The 24687-nt window shown below is 43.8% G+C and overlaps 1 protein-coding gene across 1 annotated transcript in view; it reads left to right on the plus strand.

The window, feature by feature from the left end:
• The first annotated feature begins 16460 nt into the window (after positions 1–16460).
• The window catches only part of FOXO1 (forkhead box O1), a 98830-nt gene continuing 90603 nt past the window's right edge, over positions 16461–24687 (plus strand). The window contains exon 1 of the mRNA XM_058686591.1: positions 16461–17540. Coding sequence (XP_058542574.1) covers positions 16890–17540 — 651 coding nt within the window. The 5' untranslated portion in view covers positions 16461–16889. The remainder of the gene's footprint in view (positions 17541–24687) is intronic.

Genomic DNA, 24687 nt, shown 5'->3' on the forward strand with positions numbered 1-24687 from the left:
CAGAAGCCCCAATCTTTCTCCCCATTTAATTGTCATCCTAGTTCCAAGTCACCACCCACCCTGTTTGCCTCAGTTCCTCTCCCTTTCATTCATAGTCTCTCATGTGTCATGGGGTATTTGTCTGTTATCCTTCTAGGGGTTTGGGGTTTTATCGTAATGGCTATTCATTAATATACTTCCATGATCATCATTGTTTATGAAAATCTGAGGCATAAATTTCCTTTAAAGATTGATTCATTCTCAAAGCCTACTTCCTCCCTTTTCCTCAAGCAGAACAATGCTATTTTTAGATTAATAAAAAAAAGATGCTTCAGGGCTGTGAAGATCTAAGGAAAATTTTCTCTTAATAAGTATATTTATGTATTAAGTAAAATTGACCCAGTTTCCAAAAATGCAACGGATATAGTTTCCCCCCCAAAATGAAAGATTAGACTGAATAAAAAAATTAATGGAGAATTCAAGACACTTAACGTTGAAGTATGCCTATATTATGAATAATAATGAAAATTGTGGAGTATTTGTTACCCTCAAGATATTTTAAAAATTAAACAATTTCAGGCACCTGGGTGGCTCAGTGGGTTGAGCATCTGACTCTTGATTTCAGCTCAGGCCACGATCCCAGGGTCATGCGATTGAGCCCCACATCGGGCTCCTCACTGAGTGTGGAGCCTGCTTCAGATTCTCTCTTTCCCTCTCTCTCTCTCTCTCTCTCCCCCACTCCCACTCTCTCTTCTCTCTAAAATAAATAAATAATTTTAGAAAAATCTTCAAAAGGAACTAAGTAATTTCTAATCGTTTAGAATTAACTGGCTCAGTTGATAGAGTATGCAATGCTTTTTTTTTTTTTTAATGTTTACTTATTTTTGAACAAGATAGATAAAATGCAAGTGGGGGAGGGGCAGAGAGAGAGGGAGACCCAGAATCCGAAGCAGGCTCCGGGCTCTGGGCTGTCAGCACAGAGCCCAACGAGGATCTTGAAATCACAAACCGTGAGATCATGACCTGAGTCTAAGTCAGATGCTTAACCAACTGAGCCACCCAGACGCCTGCTAGACTGTGCAAACTCTATCTCAGGGTAATGAGTTCAAGCGTCACATTGGGTGTGGAGCCTACTAAAACATTAAAAAATTTCGAGGTACCTGGGTGACTCAGTTGGTTAAGCACTGACTCCTGATTTTGGCTCAGGTCATGTTCTCACAGTTCATGGGATTGAGCCCTGTGTCAGCACGGAGCCTTCTTGGGATTCTCTCTCCCTCTCTCTCTGCCCCTGCCCTACTCATGCACACTCTTTCTCTCAAAATAAATAAATAAATTTGAAAAAATTAAACAATTTCTTTAAAAAATTTTTAAAAAGTTATTTGTTTGAGAGAGAGAGAGAGAGAGAGGGCACAGAGAGAGGCGGAGATAGAGAGAATCCCAAGCAGGCTCAGCACTGTCAATGCAGAGCCCAGTTCAGGACTCAAACCCATGCACCATGAGATCATGCCTTGAGCTGAAACCAAGAGTCCAACGCTTAACTGACTGAGCCACCCAGGTGCCCCCAAATTAAACAATTTCTAAAAGGCTGATAAAAGACTTTTTTTTTTTTTTTAACTTTTCTCTGAGGTTTTTTTTTTTTTTTTTTGCAAAACTTTTTTTGCCAATGGACTACTAATGTTACATACCAGTAGGGGGCACTAAAACACTGCTTTTAAACATCATTAAAACTATCAAAGTGAAAAAAGGACTTTTTGGCTATTTTTCTTTGCCCCTTCTCATTCATCAGAAAACAATGAAGGACATTGGAAAGGGAGAGAAACATCGTTCAGGTAGAAGATCAAAGCTAGCAAATAACCATAACTAAGTTTGAAAAGAATCATTTTCTGTGTAAAAGCAGCATAACTATGTTTAGTATGTTCAGTATTAGTGACTGTCTCATGAACATAATACTTGATGCTAGCTCTCTGATGCCCCACAATGACTGTAGGCAATTACGCATGAGGATCCCCCAAATGGAAACAAATGGCAAGACTCGATTGCATGTGGTCAGTGGCACCTCTTGATGGTCTAGAATATGTAACTTTTTATTTTTTTATTTTTATTTTTTAACATTTATTTTGAGACAGAGAGAGACAGAGCGTGAATAGGGGAGGGTCAGAGAGAGAGGGAGACACAGAATCTGAAACAGGCTCCAGGCTCTGAGCGGTCAGCACAGAGCCCGACGCGGGGCTCGAACTCATGGACCGTGAGATCATGACCTGAGCCGAAGTCAGATGCTTAACCGACTGAGCCACCCAGGCGCCCCTAGAATATGTAACTTTAAAAAATACTAGATTGGAATCGTTTTCAGATAGATGGTAGTTTGGGCCTGGAACATCTAGCTGTCCACTTGAGGAGTGGCAAGAGTGTAGGAAGAATGGCCAGATGACATTCTTGGGTGTTGCATGCCATATTTACCTGGGAAGGCTGGACTACTGGGGGCCTTGACTACTGGCTGGGATGACCAGCACCGTGAGGTAAATGAACATCTTAAAAAAGTAGAGGGCTCAATTTTTTGCAGTGTGTATTTCTATGAGAACAGAGGTAACATCAAACCCATGCATTTCCCTTTGGCCATGCCACACAGCTAGAGAAAGTGTGCTGTATGTAGCCCAGCCCGAGGCATTTTGTCCTTTGTTCTACAAGTTTTAGTAGCATAGAAAGAAGCCAACAGCACAGAAAAAAAACTCTTATGGCTCTGAATATGTTAAGATTTAGCTCAAATAGGGTGCCCAGCCTGGGGTACCTGGGTGGCTCAGTCGGTTAAGCATCTGACTCTTGATTTCAGTTCAGGTCATGATCTCACAGATCACGGACTCGAGCCCAGCATCAGGCTCTGCGCCTACAGCTAGGAGCCTGCTTGGGATTCTCTCCCTGCCCCTCCCCCGCTCCTGTTTTCTTTCTCTCTTTCTCAAAATAAATAAATAAACTTAAAAAAAAAAATACAAGTCCCAGCCTTGCTAGTCTCCTGTGGGGGTAAGCTTGGTGCTCTGTGCCTGCCAAGATGTTAAGAGCTCTCTCCGCAAAATAATTAAGCCTCAACCTCACAGGAGATGAGAGGACAGGAGATGAGAGGGGTTTAGATCCTGACATGGGAGTAGCTACAATAACCGAGCTGGTGGGAAAGCAACCATCTGTAGGGAGTGTCGATTTCAAAAGTGGGTTCTCAGAAGAGTTTTTCTCTTCTCATCCCGAGGAGGCCTGTGCTAAGATCAAGAGTAGGAAGGGAATTGAGTAAATGTTCTCCTCAGCCCAAACAGGTACATGGCAGAGGAATGGACAGTGTTGCTGTGGCCAAGGCTCAGAGATGGGGGTGACTGCCTGACAACTCACATTACCAAGTGCGATTCCATAAGGTCCAAGCTGGGGGAGGCCTGGGAGGAAGCCACAGAAGTTCACCTGGAGGGCCAGTGTTTACAACTTGGGTGGACTGGGTCTAACACTGACACGTCCCAGGCCCACTCTGGGGAAGACTGGTGACCTTAGAGTGCCTCACGGCCACTTGGACCATGGAGAGCAATGAGCCTGAATGCACTCTGGGAAGTTGGGTGTGGGAGGGAGGAGCTTCGGGCCGGTTTAGTAGGATCCCACAAAGCGCTGCCATAACATCTAGTCTTGTGCTTGCCTTATTCAATAGGCTGGCCTTCCATTTCTTTTTCTTAAAAAAAAATTTTTTTTAATTTTTAAGCAAATTCTCACCTAATGTGGGGCTTGAACTCACAACCCTGAGATCAAGAGTTGCATGCTATACTGACAGCCAGTCAGGCACCCCAGCCTTCCTTTTCTCTCAGAGCCCCCCTCACCTATGTTTTTCCTCCAAAGACTGCTTTTCCTAAAGCTGGTGTTTCTAAGGGCTTTGCAGAAGCCTAGGGGAGGCTAGAGAGAAGGCTCCAGGGGCTAGGAAAAGGTGAGCGGGGACCTCTTTTTCCTCCCATCCTTACTTGCCCACAAAATGGTTTACAGGAGGCAAAGGTGGACCTGTGTGGATGGCATAGTTGAGCCCTCATGGACTGTAGAGGTAAGACCAACTGATAGGGGCTATAAACCCCTGATGGAACTAAGACCACCATGGATTCCCACTCAACAGAGAACCCCTCTAAATATTTTCAAAAGGAATCACAGGCCCTGTAAACACGCCTCCAATGCATGGGGCTAATCCCACCTGCAAAGCACCTTCATCTAATTGTCTGAGCTGACCCCCACAGCAGGTAGGCATTATCTTTCCCATAAAGGGATATCACTATCATTCAGATAAGGAAGCTACCTGGAGAGATAAGGGGCTGAGCTTGAATTCGGATCTTTTAACTTCCCCTCTGACTTCTACCTGATGTGTGCTGGGTTGGTGAGGAAGGATGAGAAGTATTAGATTCCTAATTAAGGAAGCCGCTTAGATTACTGGTGAAGAGCAAAGATTCTGGACTGCCTCAGTTAGTATCCCAGCTCTCACACCTGCTAGCTAGGTGACCTTGTGCCAGCGACTCAACCTCCCTGTGCCGCCATTTCCTCACCTGTGAGACAGTAATACTCCCTGCCCCCCCCCCCAACCTAGGGTTTTGTGAAGATGAAATGAGTTTATACGGTACTGTGCTTAGAACAATTACCTGGCATAGTTTTCCTTCGGATGCTGACCATGCTGCTTGTTAATAAACCTAACATCAGCCGAATGGATTTGGTCGAGACCTTGGCTCTCAAATTTGTGTTTCATTGACTTAACTGTCTTTCTGGGTTAGGGCCCTTTAGTTCCTCAATGGAATGTTAAAAATCTAACCTAACTGTTGGAAAAACAGAACTGGTCATTTAGTTCAGTGCCTGCCCGTACAAAATGCCACAGACTGGCGGGCTTGAACAGCAGAAATTAATTTTCTCACAGTTCTGGAGGCTGCAAGTCCAAGATCATGGCTGATCAAGATCAGCAGGTTTGGTTTTTCAAAGGCCTCTGTCCTTGGCTGGCAGATGCCCTCCTCTCTCTATGTCCTCAAATCATCTTTCCCCTGTGCGTGCACATATGCCTCTGGGGTCTCTCCTGTGTACAAATTTCCACTTAAAAGATTGGATCTGGGGCCACCCTAACAACCTCATTTAATTACCTCTTTAAAGACTCTATCTCCAAATGCAGTCACATTCTAAGGTTCTGGGGGCTTGAATATATGGATTTGCAGTGGGGGTTCACAGTTCAGCCCAGTACAGATTCATTAAGCAAAAACAAAACCAAAAAATCCAGATGAGGTTACATCAATCAAAGAATGGGACATGTGTCTTTTTTTTTTTTTTGAGTTTACTGATTTATTTTGAGAGAGAAAGTGAGAGTGGGGGAGGGGAAGGGAGAGAGAGCCCAAAGCAGGCTCCACACTGGCAGCACATAGCCCTACACAGGGCTCGAACTCATGAGCTGTGAGATCATGACCGGAGCCAAGGTGAAGAGTCAGATGCTTAACCGACTGAGCCCCTATTTTATTTTATATTAAAAAAAAATTAGTTTAAAGCAATCTCTACCCTTAAGGTGAGGTTTGAACTCACAACCCCGAGATCAGGACTTGCATGCTGTACTGACTGAGCCAGTCAGGTGCCCCTACCCATTATTACTATTTTAATAATTTCTCCATCATGACCCATTTAAAAATAATTTTTCCATCATGACCACTTTAAGAATTTGGTAGCAAAGGTAGCTAAGAAGACCCTTACTAAAAACCAACCTCTATGTCTTTAAATGTTTTGGGATAACATTTACAAATTCCTACCTTGACTGTGTGATTTTATCAACTTTTTTTTTTTTTTTTTTAATTTCAGGTCCACCTGACTTCTAATTTAAGAGGTTTCCATGGTTCTCATCAACTTTTTTTATTAGTGACTAAATTTGCTGTATGTTTTAATTGGGTTGTAAAAGTAAGGTGGCGATTTGTGATCTTTTAATAGAATCCTGGTACGTAACACATAGGAACATGCATGCACACACACACACACACACACACACACACACACACTGACATGTCGTTTTACAGCACCACTGCCAAGAATAACTAATCTAGGAATAACTGCAGAATCTGATAATACAGGTGGTGTTTCTTTTTAGAAATAATTTGTCTACATGAACAGACATGAGTCCTTTTTCATTTCAAAAGTGAATATTAGGGGCGCCTGGGTGGCGCAGTCGGTTAAGCGTCTGACTTCAGCCAGGTCACGATCTCGCGGTCTGTGAGTTCGAGCCCCGCGTCAGGCTTTGGGCTGATGGCTCGGAGCCTGGAGCCTGTTTCCGATTCTGTGTCTCCCTCTCTCTCTGCCCCTCCCCCGTTCATGCTCTGTCTCTCTCTGTCCCAAAAATAAATTTAAAAAGTTGAAAAAAAAATTTAAAAAAAAAGTGAATATTAAAATTAAGCTACTGACTCCTTCCTAAATAAGATTTAAATAGTCTTTAAAAAAATCATACTAAAAAAAAAAAAAAAAAGGATCCAAGACTTAGAAGCCTTATATTCCAAATCTATTTAAGTGGAATACTTATTGTTATTGTTGCTCTGTAGATTTTCTTTTCTTTTTTTGAGCAGGCTGATTTTGTAGGATGTTTTGTTTGTTTTCTCTTCATGAGAAAGTCACTTGTGTTCTGTTTCTATGTTTCTTAGATGCAACATCTACCTCTTACAAAATATGTTGAGGTGTCTAAGTGGGTTTAGTTTTTAAGAATTCTATTGTAAAGAAGAACCACAAAATACCAAAGACTATATTGTATCAATTCTGTATTGCGATTATTTTAGAGAAATTTTCTCTATTGTTAAAGTTGGGCTGCCTTTTGTGATAACATTATCTGTTGAAGTTGAAGCTGCCAGTAACATCATCAGCTAAACTCCCAAAATGAGTCAGCTAACTTTATTTTTAACTGCTTTTTAATTGTCTGCTGAAACTATCAAGAATAATAAGATTTCTAAGGCATTTATAGCAAAGTTTTGGTATATTAGACCAAATTAAAAGGTGGATCAAATGTTCCGAATCCTCAAGTCATTTTTATATATTGTTTTCTTTTTAAACTCAGCTGTAGGGCACGGATAGGTAGTAAAAATCCTTGGTTTGAGATTTTTCCTAAATTCGTGCTATGATATTCCATGGGTATTACACGCATTATTTCTGAATTCACAAAAAATCGGTTGGATTTGGGCAAACGATGTTCATAACACTCAAATATGAAGGAGCCATCGTAGGCTTTAGAACAAATGTGAGTGATTTAGAAATTGTATGTTTACCTAAGTTAAAATAATTCTCAATGTAAGAAAAACCTACCCACGAGGTTGTACCGATGTCAAAGAACAAACATTTCGTCCCTGTTTCAAAGCACTTTAAGACATTATTTTAATCCTTACCTCATTGAGGTATGTAGGTGGCAAGTCATACCGAGATAAAAATTCAAAATGCACAATAAATTGAACATTGCGTAGGGAATGAAAGAGCTTCTTAGTTGATCATGCCTTGTTGATTTTCTGCTTTTCTTGGAAGATCATTGGTGCTTTCACTTTATCATATTTTGCATGTAGGGCCAACAAGCATCTCAGCACACTCGATAAAACGGCTACCAAATCTGTAAGAGAGCCACTACGTCTCCACAGTTTCCTCTTTACCCAAGCCCCGGTCCGACACAACCCCAGGAACGCAGCAGGGCGTACTTTTATATTCAAGTGGAGGCTTTCGGCTACTTTCTCCATCCTGCTTCCCCAGGCCTTATCAGGGTTCTGATATGGCTGTGTCTATAATGAAAAGTGAAAAATCCAATCAAAGATAAAATATAGGGATATTAAAGAAACGAGATAATGTATTTGGATGATTGATTTTCCTTGATTATCATACAAAGATTGGCACTAATCTTCAACATTTGCTGGCTCTCACAGCAAGTTCAATGGGTCATTAAAACTAGGATATCTCCTGGAGATTCTAAAGCAGTGAGGAGTGATTTGCCTTTTGTGATTCATTGGCAATTGAAACTGTTCCTGGCTGAAAGGAAGGTAGCCACAGATAAGTTCTTCTGACTAATTCTGACCGGTAGTCTGTGGTTTGTAGAGGGGGCTTTACTTCCCCGTGACAAGAGAATGCACCCTAAACCCTTAGCTAAAGGTTTTATTCACGCTTATGAGAACTGGGGGCATTGAGATATGACCCCATACCATTCCCACAGTAGGGAGCTTTACAAATGTTTCTGATATTTTATGCTCACTTGATGGTGGAGGAGGCATTTTCCAATTCATGTTGAAGTTGACTTTAAAATAGAAAGGAACACAGGATTTTATTTGTTTTGCTTATAATATTGTTTATTGTCCCAGGAAAGTAGACCTTCAGGCTTTGACCAATCCCCGGCAGGTTCAGCCATAGAGCTGGATTTTAAATAATATAGGAGGAAGGCCTCCACCTGAACTGTAAAATACATGTTCGTGTGTTCTAATTTAAATCCAAGCTTCTGAAACTCAGATGAAACAAGGCTTTTAGGTAAAAATCCAATGCAAATGACCTTCTTCGGTAGGTAGGGATAGAGCTCAATCTAGTGGTTCAGTTTGGTTTGATGTGCTTTTATTCAGGATAAGAAGAGCTTTGGAAAGAGTTCCAGATAAGCCAACCATTCCGGAAGGGCTAGTTGCTCTTCTTGTATATGGTCCGTTCAAATAAGCAAGTGCTAATGGCTTGAAATCCCCCACATCATTCGAGTTATACAAATGCAAACATCAGCATTATTATTGTTATTTATGTTCTATCTCTAGGCTTCTCTCATTAACATAAACTCAACTGGTTTCAGGCAGAGCCGATTGCAGATAACCCCCCCCCACCACCACCACCAAAATAAAGTCCCAAAGTCAATTTTCTGTTCCAAAAAACCCTGAATCATTGAATTAATCTCTGGTTAATTTCTAGTTCTCTTTAAAAGAATCCCAACATTTTATGGAGGCAGCAATTTAGTGTTAAACAGGAGATAAGCTCTGGATTTTAATAATGGTCTACCTATAATTAGATAAACGTGTAAGATAAGACCATAAGTAAGTTCCTTAGGTCTTTGTACCTCTGTTTCAATTTCTGTAAAATGCAAATCATAATGTCTCCTACATTATTGGGTGGTTTTGAAGACTCATTCAGATGAAAGCTGTTGAAAAAAATAGTCATTTTTATTCACCCCGGGGCACAAAGAAAATAACATTTATGTATATATTCTGATTCTGGGTAAAAAGTCATCTATGGCTTATATATGAACATATCTTGAAATAAAAATATATGTTTATATTTGTCAATTTATATATCATCTTGTTTCAGATGATATGTAAATCTGAAAAACAGGAGGAAGAGATCTCACCAAGCTTAGTCTTGGATTGCGGAAGGAGTTTTTCCTGTTGGATTCTTCCAGAGTGCAGACATGCAATATAGCTGTCAAATGTTCCGTTTTTAGTTTGTTGTCCAAACACAAACTCATTTAAAGCACACATGGCATCGTATGAGACAAATCAATTTCTCCTCCAGCATGATATCAGTGATCAACTCATTAGAAATTCCATTTTTAAATGTTAAACCTCAGAATATAGAATATTTCAATGTGTTTTAAAGGCTGTATTTACCACCAAATAGAAACCTGATACCCTAGAAAAATACTCACTATTCATCTATGTTTACTCTCTGGCACAGCAGACGTTGCATATGGGTGGGCCCTGTGAGTCAGCCAAATCTGAAATTTGATAAAACTCTTACCTCCTGTTTTTACACCTTAACTGATACAGTCAGTGACTATACATATCATTAAAAACACATGTACTCTACACAGTCATTACCTCTTGTTATTGATTCTTATCAACAAATGACAAGCAACATGGTCAGTTAGCATAAAATGCTAACAGTTTCTTGTTCATTCTTTTATTACTGTCAAGGACTCTCCGGGGTAGCTTTGACTCCCTTTCCTTTCTAATGTTATGGAAATAGGGAGATTTTATTTGAAAAAAAAAAACCACAACTGATTATTGTAAAGCAGCAATTAATTCTTACTGCTTAACTTGAACATTCAGACATATTAGTTTTCCAAGTAAATAAGTAAAATGCCTCGTTAAACTTCCTTTCTGCCAAAAATGTATTACCATCTGTGTTCTACATGGCAGCGTTTTCTTATTTAATACATATGTCCCCCCTTTTTTGGAAGCATGTGAAGAGCTTTAATATGACACAAAACAGAAATAAAATAGTGAAAACACATTGTGCTTAAGCACGGATGCAACATTCAGATTTGTGACATTCAAAGAATTGGGATTTCATGTGCCATCCGTGAATTTTATGGCAATTCTATGAGTCCTTAATGTTAGAAAAAAATTTTAATGGTACCATTTACACAGCTTGGAGTTTGGGAGAGTTATTTTATTGTCTCAAAGATAAAGACCTAGTGTTTATTTAAAATAGGTTGAATTTAAGGGGCGGCTGCTTCACTCGGTAAAGCATGCAATTCTCGATTTCTGAGAGGTGAATTCAACACTGGTCACAGAGGTTACTTCAAGAAGAAAAAAAAAAAGGTTGAATTTTAAATTAATTAATTAATTAACTAATTGATTAAAGTAGGTTGAACTTCATCAAACAGTCTGAAAATCTCCGGTTAGAAAGGTACTGTCATGAAAACCAATGCATGAAAACCAGTTTTGGCCTGAATGCTAAGAGGTCTGAATTCTGGTCCCAGTAACTGCACAGCCTTGGGCTAATCACTTAAATTCTCAGTGTCTCTGTTTTCTTACGTGTAAAACGGAGGAGTTTGTGTTGTATCAACAATGATCACCTATAAATCCATCACCCAGATACAATCACTGCTAACATTTCTTCCAACCTTTTAAATATTGTATCCCCAGTATCAACATAGTCACAATGTCATTACAAATGCTTTGTCTATTTTATTTTATTTTATTTTATTTTATTTTATTTTATTTTATTTTCTAAATGTTTATTTATTTATTTTGAGAGAGAGAGAGAGAGAGAGAGAGAGAGCACGTGTGAGCGAGCTTGGGTGCACAAGCCAGGGGGTGGAGGGGTGGAGAGAGAGAGTCCCAATCAGGCTCCATGCCTTCAATACAGAGCCCTACCCGGGCTTGATCTCATGAACCGTGAGATCATAACCTGAGCCCAAACCAAGAGTTGGATGCTTAACTGACTGAATCACCCAGGCACCTCTCATTTTGTTTTATTTTATTTTATTTTATTTATTTTATTTTATTTTTAATGTTTATTTTTGAGAGAGAGAATGTGAACGGGAGAGGGGCAGACAGAGAGGGAGACAGAGGATCCTAGCAGGCTCTGTGCTGTCAGTGCAGAGCCCGATGTGGGGCTCCAACTCACCAACCAAAAGATCATGACCTGAGCCCACGTGGGACTCTTGACCAACTGAGCCACCCATGCGCCCCTCACTTTATTTTCAACGACTACATAAGATTCTACCTTACGGAGATGCCATTATTCATTTAACCATTCTGTACTGCTGCTCATTTAAATTATCTACAAATATATTTTAGTATTCCTGTAGAGATCCACAAGTAGTCTCTCCCTAACACTTCAAAGTGAGGGAACAAGTTTATTGAAAGTAACAAACTTTGGCTCTTCATAACTGAAAATATTGACGATCTGGTTCATGATTTGCCCAATGCCTCTCTCCAGTTACAGGTTGGTAAGCATTGTCTTTATTTGTGGCAGGCAAATAACCTGATGCAGCTTGTGGCTTTTGTCCGTTTGAAGCAAGATAATCTAAACTGCAAGCTTGGTGGCCAAAGCTCATACTCCCAATGCCTGTGGACGGCACATTTTATTTAGCTTTTCTAGCTCGTCTTATTTTTCTTCGAAATTGATGATAATATTTCAATTTTTTCCTGCCTTAGCATTCCTAGTATCGACCAAATACTTTGTGTGTGTGTGTGTGTAATTCCTCCAAATAAATATGGTTAATATGCATTGGTTATTTAAGAGTATCATAGCCTTAACTCTGACATCGCAATCGTATAAAAGAAAATAAAATAAACTGTGCACTCAAGGAATTTGCCATCAAAACGATGTACCCTAAGAGGCACAGTACCTGGTATCTACATGGTAGGCACTCTATAAATATTTGTTGGAACAATAACAAAATCCAAAGGAAATTATCCCTCAGGGAAAAGAAATGACTCCTTCTACCATTGCCGTAGCTACCGCTTAGTATGTCAGGTTTCAGGACATTGGTTTAAGAACCTGAAGCTGTGTTTTTTCAGATTATTTTCTACGGACAAAGTGAAGAAAGGCTGTTTTAGGTTGATAGCAGTACCTCTTAATAATGTAGACGATGGGGCGCCTGGGTGGCTCAGTCGGTTAAGCGGCCGACTTCGGCTCAGGTCATGATCTTGCGGTCCGTGAGTTCGAGCCCCGCGTCGGGCTCTGTGCTGACAGCTCAGAGCCTGGAGCCTGTTTCGGATTCTGTGTCTCCCTCTCGCTGACCCTCCCCTGTTCATGCTCTGTCTCTCTCTGTCTCAAAAATTAAAAAATAATAATAATAATAATGTAGACAAAATGGTGGAAATGGGCAATGGTTGGGGAAAGGGAATGTGAAGTATGAAGCTAAATGCCATGCCTGAAAAATAAACATCCAGACCTTTCATTTACTCATTAAATCGGACTTAAATGACCTATTTTGACATGTAAGAATTGAAACCAGAGATGAGGGTGTTGGTGGTGAGGGGTAAATGCAGAAGTTTCTGCCAGGGAATTGATGGAAGGCAACCATCCCTCAGTCTTCCCATCAAGGATGAGGCAATAATTACCCTGCAAACCAGGCAGAGAAAAGAACACATTGGTTTGTGAGATGGGCTTTGTGATGATGCGTTTCCTTTTTCATTTTAATTTCTCTTACCTGACATGAAACCTTTTTCTGCCCAGTTGGGCCATGTGTACCAACTAGTGAGTGATAAACATTAGAAACAGCCTTCAAAGCAGAGGGCTACCACAAAAAATACTGAAGAAAAGAAATGAGCTTCTTTCTCTTAAGCAGAACCAGTGCCAACCTAAATACTTTGGCATCCTTCACAGAGAGAAAACGGGTACGCTTTTGACTAAAAAACCCCAAACCACTTCTTGTAATCTTCTTCCTTTCGTTATCTTCCCGTCACCATCATCTTCTTGTGTCTGCTTTTCCAATCTTTTAAATTTTTTTTTTTTTTTCAACATTTTTTATTTTTGGGACAGAGAGAGACAGAGCATGAACGGGGGAGGGGCAGAGAGAGAGGGAGACACAGAATCGGAAACAGGCTCCAGGCTCCGAGCCATCAGCCCAGAGCCCGACGCGGGGCTCGAACTCACGGACCGGGAGATCGTGACCTGGCTGAAGTCGGACGCTTAACCGACTGCGCCACCCAGGCGCCCCATCCAATCTTTTAAATGAAAACTTCATTTAGTTCGGTGCAATTCATTTAACTAAAATTACTAAAACCTGTGGAGTGGACTGGAAGGAAATATACCGCAGAGTTTTATACAGTGGTTGTTGCTATATTGGAACTGCAGGTATTTCTAATTTTCTGTGTGTCCAGAAGATTACTGATGGGAAGGCCGGAAACTGGGGTTCCAGCTCTGGCAGCACCGCTCAGGTCTGTGTGACCTTGGACAAATCAGCCTCTGGTGGGGTTGGGAGGGGGGCTCAGTTTCCTTGTGGAGAAAGTAAAGGAGGCCACCGAGGTGACCCCTGTCTACTTTCAGTTGTAACATTCTGTGGTTCTAGCTGGAAAGAAAGTTTAGCAGGATACAACCCTCATGGAGGGCAATTTGACTGTGTGTCTCCAAATTACAAATGCATTTAACTGCCGACCCAGTGATCTCTTTTCTGGAAATTCCTCCTGTGTATATACTTTCACAGATGCAAAATGAGTTATGTAAGGTTATTCATTACTGAATAGCTCCTACAAGCTAAAGATTGGAAACAAGCCAAATGTTCACCAGCACCCTAAGGTTCAGTAAATTGACGCATACAGTGGTACCGTAGGCAGCTAGAAACACCTTTTATCATACCTTGAGTTTTTGGGAACTATGTGTCTGGGACATTGGCGCTATAAGTATTCTGTGCCTGTTTCCGGTCAAATTTTTTATTTTTATTTAAAAAATATTATTTATTTTGAGAGTGAGAAAGAAGGAGAGGGGCAGAGAGAGAGAGAGAGAGAGAGAGAATGCCAAGCAGGCTCCAGACTAGTTAGCGCAGAGCACGACATGGAACTCCATCCCAGGAACCTCGAGATGGTGACCTGAGCTGAAATCAAGAGTCCCACGCTCAACGGATTGAGCCACCCAGGCGCCCCTCAACTCAACTTTTTTTTTTAAAAAAGACCAAAAAAACCCCAAAAAAACAAAAAACCCACCACTGTAACATCCAAAGGAGGCAGGATAGTCCAGATTTCAAGGACCTGAGGAAAGTCTGTAAGAAAACTGCCTTAACCAAATACTCTCCTCCGACTGAAGCCATGAAAAACCGGAATTGAAAGGAAGGCAAGGCCAAATTTGCAGCTGGTTTCCTTTGCCAAGAATGATGCACTAGGGCACCGCCTATTTGTAGGGTGCGGCCATCCGAATGGGGGCTGCCTCTGCAGAGCTTACTTGAGGCTATCAACAGTTCTGCATTAGCGCCTTCCTTTGAGCTCGTCGTCCGGGTTACTGAGGTCCCCTAGCGGCTGGCAGAGGAAGCCTGAACCACCTAAATTTGATAGTAAATGCAGAGACCACAAGAGGAGGGTGGGAACCACCTCTATCCTTAATCCATCAGGCTCACGACCTTCCTCTTCCCTGCCCCTCTCCCCCATTTATCAGTAGGAAGCTGTGATAAGTGGATTGTGAAGAAACAGGGGCCTGAACTAGGGAGATGATAGCGAGAACGTAAAGAAGAAGTAAATCTAAGTTCTTTCAAACTTTCGTAAATGAGGCCTAATTTTCTTTAGATGCCACTTTTCAATTGAAGAGTTACCTGTAAGAGAAAGGGGATTGTAAAAATAATTGGGAGCTGTCATTTTGGACAAGATATTTAAAACCCTACTGTCAATCTTCCATCCTAAGTGATCCCATCCCTCTGAAAGGAAATGCCTTCCTTATGCCTCCTGAATAGGCAAAACAAAACAAAAAACTGTTTCTTGAAAACTGTTTCTTTTGCTCCCCGAGACACAAGGGCCATTGTCCTTCTGCCTTTGGCCCCAATGATCTCGACAGGACGTCCAGGACCTGGAGCCCAGATGGGGAAAGGTGGGGTGGAGGGGGGGGAAGTTGACTGGCACTCGAGGCAATTTAAAGGAACCTGGGGGTGGGCAGGGCTCACCCAGGCTTTGGTTTTACCCCTCTTGCGCTGTTACTTGCAATCTCACTACTTCTATCCTAAATAGCAAAGAAATGACAAGCAAGCCGTTGAACTTAATTAGGGGTACATAATAAAGTGACAAGGTTCTCTCTAAATGCTCTTCTCTGACCCCTTCCCCGCCGCCCCTGGACCATTAGAGTCTGAGGTTCCCGCGCAGGGGAAGATGATCCCACAGAGGGCACTGAAGTCTAGGATGCTTTTGGGTCTGTGTGTGCGTGTGAAATAGGACTGTCTTCGGCCCGGCTGAGTCCCTTTACCTCATTTCTAGCCTTTTAGGTCAAGTGTGGCGTCAACCCAGGTGGGCTGCCGCTGGGCTGGACGCCTGGCCCCCGACTAGACCGAACCTGCAGAGGCTCAGCTCTAGGGTACGAACAGGTGGGCTCGAGGCGCGGAGGCGGCGGGGACGGCGCCCGCCGCGCGGACTGGACCGCCGGGACCCAGGTGCGGGAGGGGCTTGTGAAGCCCGCGCGGGGGCTGGAGGACTTGACAGATCGCAGGAAAATAAAACAAAAAACAAAAACAAAACCCACCGACTTCCCCACGTTTCTCTGCAAAAAATCGTGGGTGGAGTCGAGAAGGGGGCGATAGAGTAGAATTCCGCAAGGCCGCCTCCGCCCGCCCACTCAGTGCCCGCGAAGCGAGGAGCGTCCCCCTGGGCCCCGCCCCGCCCCACTTCGGGCCCCGAGCGGAGGTCGAGGCGAAGAAGCGAGCGACTTGTTCCACTCGAGCTTCTCGAGTACTCGGCTTTGCTCTTCAGTAGTAAACAAAGTGTCGCCGCCGCCTCCACGCTGGTTTGCCTCCTAGCAATCAAAACACTGAGAGGGCGAGAGACTCACAGAAATACTTGAGAATTACCAGAAAATAATAACAGAGATCCAAAAAAAAAAAAAAAGAGAGAGAGAGAGAGAGAGAGAGAGAAAGAGAGAATGTGTGAAAGAGAAAAACATCCCACTACCCCCCACCAAACCACTGCCGCCTCCCGGGTGGAAAACCGGCCCCCGCCCAGGCGGGCGACCACTGGCTGCCTGGGCGGCGGCGCCGCGTGCTCATTGGTCGCGTGCGCTGTCAGTCAGGGGCGGGCCGGCGCGCGCGCCGCCGCGGGCGGGGGGCGGCGGCAGATCCCGTAAGTCGGGCGGCAGCGTAGTCGCTGCAGCAGCCGCCGCCGCCGCCACATTCAACAGGCAGCAGCGCCGCGGTCTCGCCGCCGGGAGAGCGAGCGGCCCGCGGCGTCCGTCCTCCTTCGGTCCGCAGGCCCTGTCAGCAGGAGTTCGGCGCCGACTGCTGCCCGACCCGGCGACTCTGGCCTGCAGTCCTGCCGGTGCAGCGAATCTGGAAGAGCCTAGATGTTGATGGACCCGCGAAGTTAAGTTCTGGGCTCGCGCTACTACTCCGCCGCGCCTTCCTCCCGGTTTTCGTCGGCTCGAGGCGCCGACCTCGCCCCCCCAAATCTCGGACCGGCTCTTCGCGCCCTCTCCCCCTTGGCTCCCTGTGCTGCTCTCGACCCTTTGGCTCTCCCGCGGTTGGGGGAGGGGTGGGGGTCACCATGGCCGAAGCGCCCCAGGTGGTGGAGATCGACCCGGACTTCGAGCCGCTGCCCCGGCCGCGCTCGTGCACCTGGCCGCTGCCCAGGCCGGAGTTTAGCCAGTCCAACTCGGCCACCTCCAGCCCGGCGCCGTCGGGCGGCGCGGCAGCGAACCCCGACGCCGCCGCGGGCCTGCCCTCGGCCTCGGCGGCCGCTGTCAACGCCGACTTCATGAGCAACCTGAGCCTGCTGGAGGAGAGCGGGGACTTCCAGCAGGCGCCCGGGTCCGTGGCGGCGGCCGCAGCGGCGGCGGCAGCGGTGGCGGCGGCGGCGGCCGCAGCTGCCGCCACCGGGGGGCTGTGCGGGGACTTCCAGGGCCCGGAGGCGGGCTGCTTGCACCCGGCGCCGCCGCAGCCCCCGCCGCCCGGGCCGCTGTCTCAGCACCCGCCGGTGCCCCCAGCCGCCTCCGGCCCCCTTGCAGGGCAGCCGAGAAAGAGCAGCTCGTCCCGCCGCAACGCGTGGGGCAACCTGTCCTATGCCGACCTCATCACCAAGGCCATCGAGAGCTCAGCCGAGAAGCGGCTCACGCTGTCGCAGATCTACGAGTGGATGGTCAAGAGCGTGCCCTATTTCAAGGATAAGGGTGACAGCAACAGCTCCGCGGGCTGGAAGGTGAGTGGCCTCGGGACGCACAGCCGGACTGGGAGGGGGGCGCGGGGACTCTGCCTCCACCTGAGGTCGTGGTGAGGCAGATGAGAGGGCGGCTGTGGAAGTTTGCTTGGGCTGAAAGTGCAGGGCACGCGGGCAGCGCGTGCAGGGAAAGCTCGAGAAGTGGCAGATGTGAGTGGTGGGCTTGCCCAGGACCTGTCGGGGGACAGGAATAAGTGTGTGTGCGCGCGCTCAAGTGAGAGTTGGAGAGGGACGGGGAAAAGGGGCTCATTTGGGAATTAGGGAGTGAAAAAAAGTAACGGCAAGAAGTGGACATAAGAGCGAGCCGCAAAGTTCACCGCCAGTGGAAGGAGGAAGGGGTTTACTGGGAGCTGCTCCCCCACGGCCGGCGAGGACTCTTGTCACCGCTTCTTTTACTCCAGGACCTTTAGGGGGTGAGGGCGGCTCCTCTCCGTCGCCGCGACGCGCGTTCCCCCAGCCTTGGGCTGCGCCGAAGAGCCGTTTCCGCCGCACTGGGCGGAGGAGGGCGCCGGGAGGCTCATCGGGGGCCCCGCCGCCGGGGGACCGATCTGTAGGTGGAAGGGACAGGTCGCGAGTCGGCCCTTGGCAGCGCAGTTTTTGGAGGCCGGTGTGCATTTTGCTTTGTTTTGATTTTACCCGAAGTGGCCTCGAGTGCAGGGGGTCGGGCGCGACGAGCCCGAGGTAGTGCATCCGACACGTGCGAAGAGACGGCCACCGCCTGCGGAGCGCGGGCGCCGGGCCGCGCCGGGCGAGCTAAAGTTCAAGTGTGACCCTCGGCGGGGGCGGAGACGGGAGCGGGAGCTGCGACGGCCGGGGAGGGGCCGCAGGCGTAGGAAGAGAGCGTCTTTAAAGGGCCAGCGCGCTGGGGCGGTGCGCGGTTCCCGGCCCGGCCGCGGGGCTGCGAGGCCAGTACTTCTCTACGCAGGGAAGTGTCCCCAAACTTGGCCTCGCCCATGGTCTGAGGCTTTTACATAGGCACGGGGAGGCTGCCTTGGGTGACCAGAGCTGGGGATGTGTGTACCTTCTTTCTCACTTTGCCGCCTCATTGTTACCGAGCGTGGAGGTACAGATCCCAGAGGCAGGCAGGGGGCTTTGTGACAAGTGTTTTCGGGGAGTCGGAGTGGAGGTGCGCCATCAAAGCAGTTTGTAGGGCCGTCCTGCCACAAGAGAGGACCGTAGATGAGGGGCCTCTGGTCCTTTTTGTCTTTCAGAGAGGGAGACCCGGAGAGACGCAGGATGGGGGCAGGTACTTCCCTACTAGGAGACTGAGAAGACCCCGGGGCTCTCAGGAGGAGAGGCTGTGGGGAGGCCTCCCGGGGGTGCATTCTCCTTTGGCCTTCTGAAGCTGACAGTTTCTTGCTGTCCCAGGTGGAGGGATCGATGTGAAAGTTTAGTGGAGAACTTCCTCACTCCTCGGAACTTCTTCCTCACCCCTAATCCTGACTGTACAGCCTAATAAAGATTGATCTTTGCTGCGCAATTGGTTACTCCACGGTTGTTTTACATACACTGTCATGCCTGTGGTTAATGTGTGTCAAAAAGGTTAAGATACTCCTAACGTATTGAGGTTCCTGGAGAAGGAGCCAGGATATTATTTTTTCCAAAGTGTGTTTTAGAGTAAACATACCACTTAACAATGTCATTACTAGGCGTTAACATGTTATTTTACCAAGTGTTTCAGAAAGGTACAGTGCTTTCTTTTAAGCTTGATATGTATTCTTTTAAGTCACAAAATCAAGATTGTCTGCCAAATCCAATTTTACTTAACATTTGAATTTAAGACCTGACTTGCTCATCTATCAACCCTACTTGAGCTATTTATTTATAAAGCGTTTGCCATTTAAAAAAAAAAAAAACAACAACTTTTTCAAAGTACGGTGTGTACTTACACCATTCTTTTAGGTCCTTGGAAATGGATACAATCTACTTCAGCTTGCTGGAGTGCCTTTCTTCAAAGATGGAGAAGGGCGATGTTTGGGATTATTTTTAGTTTTGCATCTCATATGGCCTTAAATCAGATTATTCTTCTTAAACTAGGAATACAACCTAAACTTTCAAGTTAAAAACAAAACAAAGATTCTAAGGCCAAAGCAAACCCCCAACCATTTTTATTAGGTTTTTGTTCTAATTTTTTTTTGCCAAAATGCAATTATAATTTTATTTTTAAAAATACACTTTTCAGAGCTAGAAGAGCAATTAGAATCATTGGTATCTGTTCAAAATTGGAGGCCCAGTGACTGCTCCCAGTGGCAACCAAGTGGGGCTTTGGGAGGAGCGGGCTGCCGTTCTCAAGTGAGTAAATGTTTCAGGTGTAATGAGAGTCCGTTGGTGGAAGTCAGATTACAGCAAGTGCATTTTCACTTTGAGTAAAGGGATATTTTAAGAAGAAAAGAAACAGCCTTAAGTATTCTAAGTCATAACTAGTCTTTTGGTTCGAGTTTTCATAAAAATGAGTTACTTGTTAAAACCAAGTTTTTCAGATTTGAAAGACTCCCTTGATTTAAAGGTTCGTAAAAGGGAGAAATTTTACTATGACTTTTAGCTTTAAAAATCGAGTCCTAAAATGCAAATCAACCAAAACCTAACTATTTTAAAACTTAGGAGAGGCTGCTTTGGAACTAAATATTTCCTGTGATTTACTGGTGGGAATTAGATTGACCCTTTAATTAAATATAGTTGCTTGTGCTTTACTTTCTGGGGCCTGCCTGAGGATTTGAAAGTGGTTTTCATGGACGGAATAGTTGAGAAGGTGTTAAAGAGTTCATAAACTTGTAGTTCCTTAGACACTGGTTATATTTGTCAGATACGCATTTTGTATTTATAGAGATGGTACCTTACATGTGCTTTACAGTTGTTTTAGTATCGGCTATAATTATCATAAGGTTACACTCAAAGTGGAAGCTAAGACTTTTGGAAAACCCAGGATCTTTTAAACCATGTACACTATTTATAAATAGTGAAACTTCATTTCCATGACCTTTTTTTTTTTTTTTTTTTTTTTCTTCCCCTCCCACATAGAAAGCTTTCTAGAGCTTGGGAACTAGTATTGTGAGCTCTGGTTCTGTCCACCCACCCCCCCCCTCTTTTTTTTTTTTAATGGCAGTTTTAAGTTGACTCTTGTTTTTTGTTTTGACACTATTTGGAGCACTTCGGTTAAAAGAATGCTTTGACAAGTGAGATATCTCAGATGTTCCTTATTTTGCAATGACATTTCTTTAATTTGGCTTATGAACTGACAGTACTACTTTTTGTGTTTAAAAACTCGTATTTTGTAATTAGGGTTTGTAATCTGCAGGTGAGTTATTTAAATAGCCACAAAGTCCCTAGCACAGGGATGATAGATGCTTTCTTGCTGCAGTCACATTTGATTTAGAGAATGACCTCTTTAAAGGTGAGGCCAGCTTCTAGATTGTTACTGAAATTACCTTAAAAGAAAACCTTTTTTTTACAGTGGGGTGAAAATGTCAATATCTGTATTTGGGGAAGGGAGCATGTGGTAAGAGAATTAAAAATGAGTAAGGGAATTATGCAGCCAAGTGTGATATCATATTTACTAAAGGCTGAAAAAGGTATGTGGGACTGATGTAACAGGTCTTATGGCTGGCATGTTTTTTTTTTTTTTTTTCAGAAATTCCAAAATTGATGTCAAGTGTGAATACCTTAATTGATAATTATAAGAATTTTATTTTTATTTTACCTGTGGATTTGTGGCAGATCCTTGGAAGAGAGTGGTGACTTCTATTTTTGACTTTTTTCAGCTTTTATTTTCTTGGGGTGGCAAACATTTGAATACTGGAAAGAAGGCATTTTTAACTCATGTAAATTTTAAAGAAGGTTAAAGTTCATTGAGACAACCCCCCCCCCCCCCCCCCATTATTGAGAATCTGTCACATTGGCAGTGGACACAAATGTGGCTAGGATACCATGCACTGCACAGGGAATCTTTTAAGGGGACATATAAACTGGGGAGGAGGGAAAGAATACTCAGTGGTGAGTTAGAATCCCTGACAGGCTGGACATGTTCTCTCTGTCCTTGTGCCTTTTCATCCAGCCTCCTAAACTACAATTCTGTATGATTTTTCTAAGACAGCAGCTGTCTGTATTTGCCTGGAATTTCTTTGGAGAGCCTGAATTATTTGCATTTTTCTAGAACACTCTGCCCTTGGAAACTACCCAGTACCTTGGCATCATGGGAATTTAATCGGCTGGGTTTTTTTTTTTTTTTTTTCCCTGCGTGTGCCGTAACTTTGGGGCTTCCTGGAATCCTCTTGGAGAGGCAGGATAAACCCCATGGTGATTAGAACAGTTTGTAGTTGTACTGAGCCTTGGAGCATTGAGTGAGCAAAGTGGATTTAGCCCTGCGTCTCTGCAGTTCAGCATTTGCCTCGGCCTTCTTAGTAACAGCTTGCAGAGACTTGCCTTTGCCCCATCCCCTGGGACCTTCCTTGGGTTAGACAACCACCTTTTCTTGGTGTGTACAAAATTCTGAAGTTGGTATGGGCTGCTCCTCAGTTGTCAAACAGGATTGGATGAACTTGAGAAAGTGTTTCTTTTGGTGTCTGAGGGGGTGACGGTTTGTGTCCCAGTGGATATGCTGTATATAAGTGTACTGAAGCCTGGAAGAATTGTCCCTTTTGCTAATTCTTGATTAAGACTAACAGAACTCAGTGGCACATAAATTCTTTGCAGAAAATTACTGCTTGTTATTTGTGGTCTTCTAAGGAACATATGAAACAAGAAAATGGATTTTTGTACATTAGTGATTTCATATGGTTCAGTTTTTAACATCCACCCTCCTATTGGCATCCCACTCCACTCTGTCTACCTATGGTTTATAAATTTGTGGGTTAAGCACTGCACATATTGAGGCTTGGTTTGAATTATTCTTGCCACTTGGAAAGCTTTGGGGCTGCTTTCCCTTTTTTTTTTTTTTTTTCCTCTTTTTCATTCATCCTCGTGTAGCTTTGACATAAGCTGTTAAAAAAAAAAAAAGCAAACTATTTTTGATATTGTGCCAAATAAGATTAGAAAGCTAAATCTGCAATCCCTTTCCAGTTTATTATTTGGTGAATTTTCACCTTGATGCATTATTAATATTAAATAAGGACATACATTCAATATGTGTCCTTTATTTCAGGCCATATTTATTACAAAACAAAACAAAAACCGAGATGGGACTGTGTGATGAGCTTCTATACCCCCAATTTTTGGTTTCTCATGATTGCTTGAGCTTGTAGTCTTTACGGTCAGAGTTCACCAAGGCTGGCAGGGGAGTGTCTAAGCCTTCCATTTTCTCAGTTTTCCGTTGACCACCCCCTCTGTAGAAATCCCTTTATTGGAGACTGGGTTACATTGGACTGTCTTCATCCCTCCCCCACTTTCATACTGCTTTCTCCTCCAGTTGGTTCATTCATTTTTTTCTTCTGTGCTCAATCCTAAAGATAACCTCAGGACTAGTTGTGGACTTTTTCTCTGGCTCTTTCCTAGGTAACTGACTCCATCTATTGTCCTGTGTCTCCAGTTACTTTAAAGGCCATAAATGTCCCACTTTCACCTCAAATTGAACATGTCTAAACCCAAGCACGCCATATTTCCTCTTACTCTCAGATAAGGTTCCCATCTTGAGTTCCCTGATTCGGTTAATAGTCTGGTTAACCTTTTCCCTAGTTTTCAGACTTGGATGCCCTTTTCAGCATATTCTTCTCATGCTTTTTGGTGCCCCCAAGTCTGTCAGCTCTTCTGTCTCAGTCTCTTGAGACATTCTTTTCACGACCTCCACTCATTCCCCTAGGTTAGGCCTCTTATTTCAGGTCCAGACCATCCTGTCCCCAGCACTTGGATCATCTTGTGCCTCTACTGCAAGTTCTGAAATTTTTGCTTAGTCGGCAAAGCTCATGTCCTTTCCACCAACTTCCAGTCTTGGTTCCTGCCTGAAGGCATTTTTGCCTTCTCTTAGTGAATGTCTGGTGATTTCTTAATTCATGTTGCTGTATATTGTAATTTGACTTTAATGTCTGCATGTTATATCATGTCCGTTATATAGTAAATATGTGGTTGGGAAGAAATTTTTTCTTGAACCATGGGTCTTTTATATTTCAGTTTTCTGTGTGTTCAAAATGTGATAATGTTTTTCTTAGTATTACTAAAGAACAATGATTATTTTCCACAGATGGTCACGGTATTTTTATTAATTTTTTCTATTTGTTGAATAATTATTGTATACAAGATGTCGTATTAGATGCATCTGAACGATAGAAAAATGATTCGAATGTGATCCTGTAGGCAGGTTAGGTATGGCACATAAATCAGTGTAGTTAGTCCACAGTAGGGAGGGTTAAGTGTCTTTGAGAAAAATGGAGTTCTCTGTTGGCTATTGAGGTGGACCTTGCAAATGGGATGTTAGTCTCCCAAGATTTCATTATAAAATTTTCAAATGTTCAGCAAAGTTGAAAGAATTCTCCATTGAACATCTGTATACCTGCCATCTAGTTTCTACTTACTATCATTTTATTGTACTTGGTTTTATCAAGTAACTATCCATTGGCATATCCACTTTTCTATATATCAGATAATTCTTTTTTTTTTTTTTTTTTTTATTTTATTTTATTTTTTTTGGGACAGAGAGAGACAGAGCATGAACGGGGGAGGGGCAGAGAGAGGGAGACACAGAATCGGAAACAGGCTCCAGGCTCCGAGCCATCAGCCCAGAGCCTGACGCGGGGCTCGAACTCACGGACCGCGAGATCGTGACCTGGCTGAAGTCGGACGCTTAACCGACTGCGCCACCCAGGCGCCCCTCAGATAATTCTTTAAATTGATTTTCAAAATGATGAACTGGCATTTATAAAGGCGTGAAAATAAGGGAAGCATCAGTTTCTCTGAGTAATGGCTATATGACACACAGGAAGTTTAAAAAGTATAGGGTAGAATATCGTCAGATGGAAATTGAACTTTATATGTATTAGAACAAATTTTTCTATGAAATTATATGTTTTTATAATATAAGAAGTTATGAAAATAGGGTCACATTTTCAGTTTTAAAAATTCAATTTTGTAGAAATGTTCCTGTGAATATAGAAACCCATGGAATGCAAGTAAAGCCAGTGTACTGCATTGGGTTTAAAATTTA

Source organism: Neofelis nebulosa, chromosome 1 (assembly GCF_028018385.1).
Source record: "Neofelis nebulosa isolate mNeoNeb1 chromosome 1, mNeoNeb1.pri, whole genome shotgun sequence".
Classification (NCBI taxonomy): Eukaryota; Metazoa; Chordata; class Mammalia; order Carnivora; family Felidae; genus Neofelis; species Neofelis nebulosa.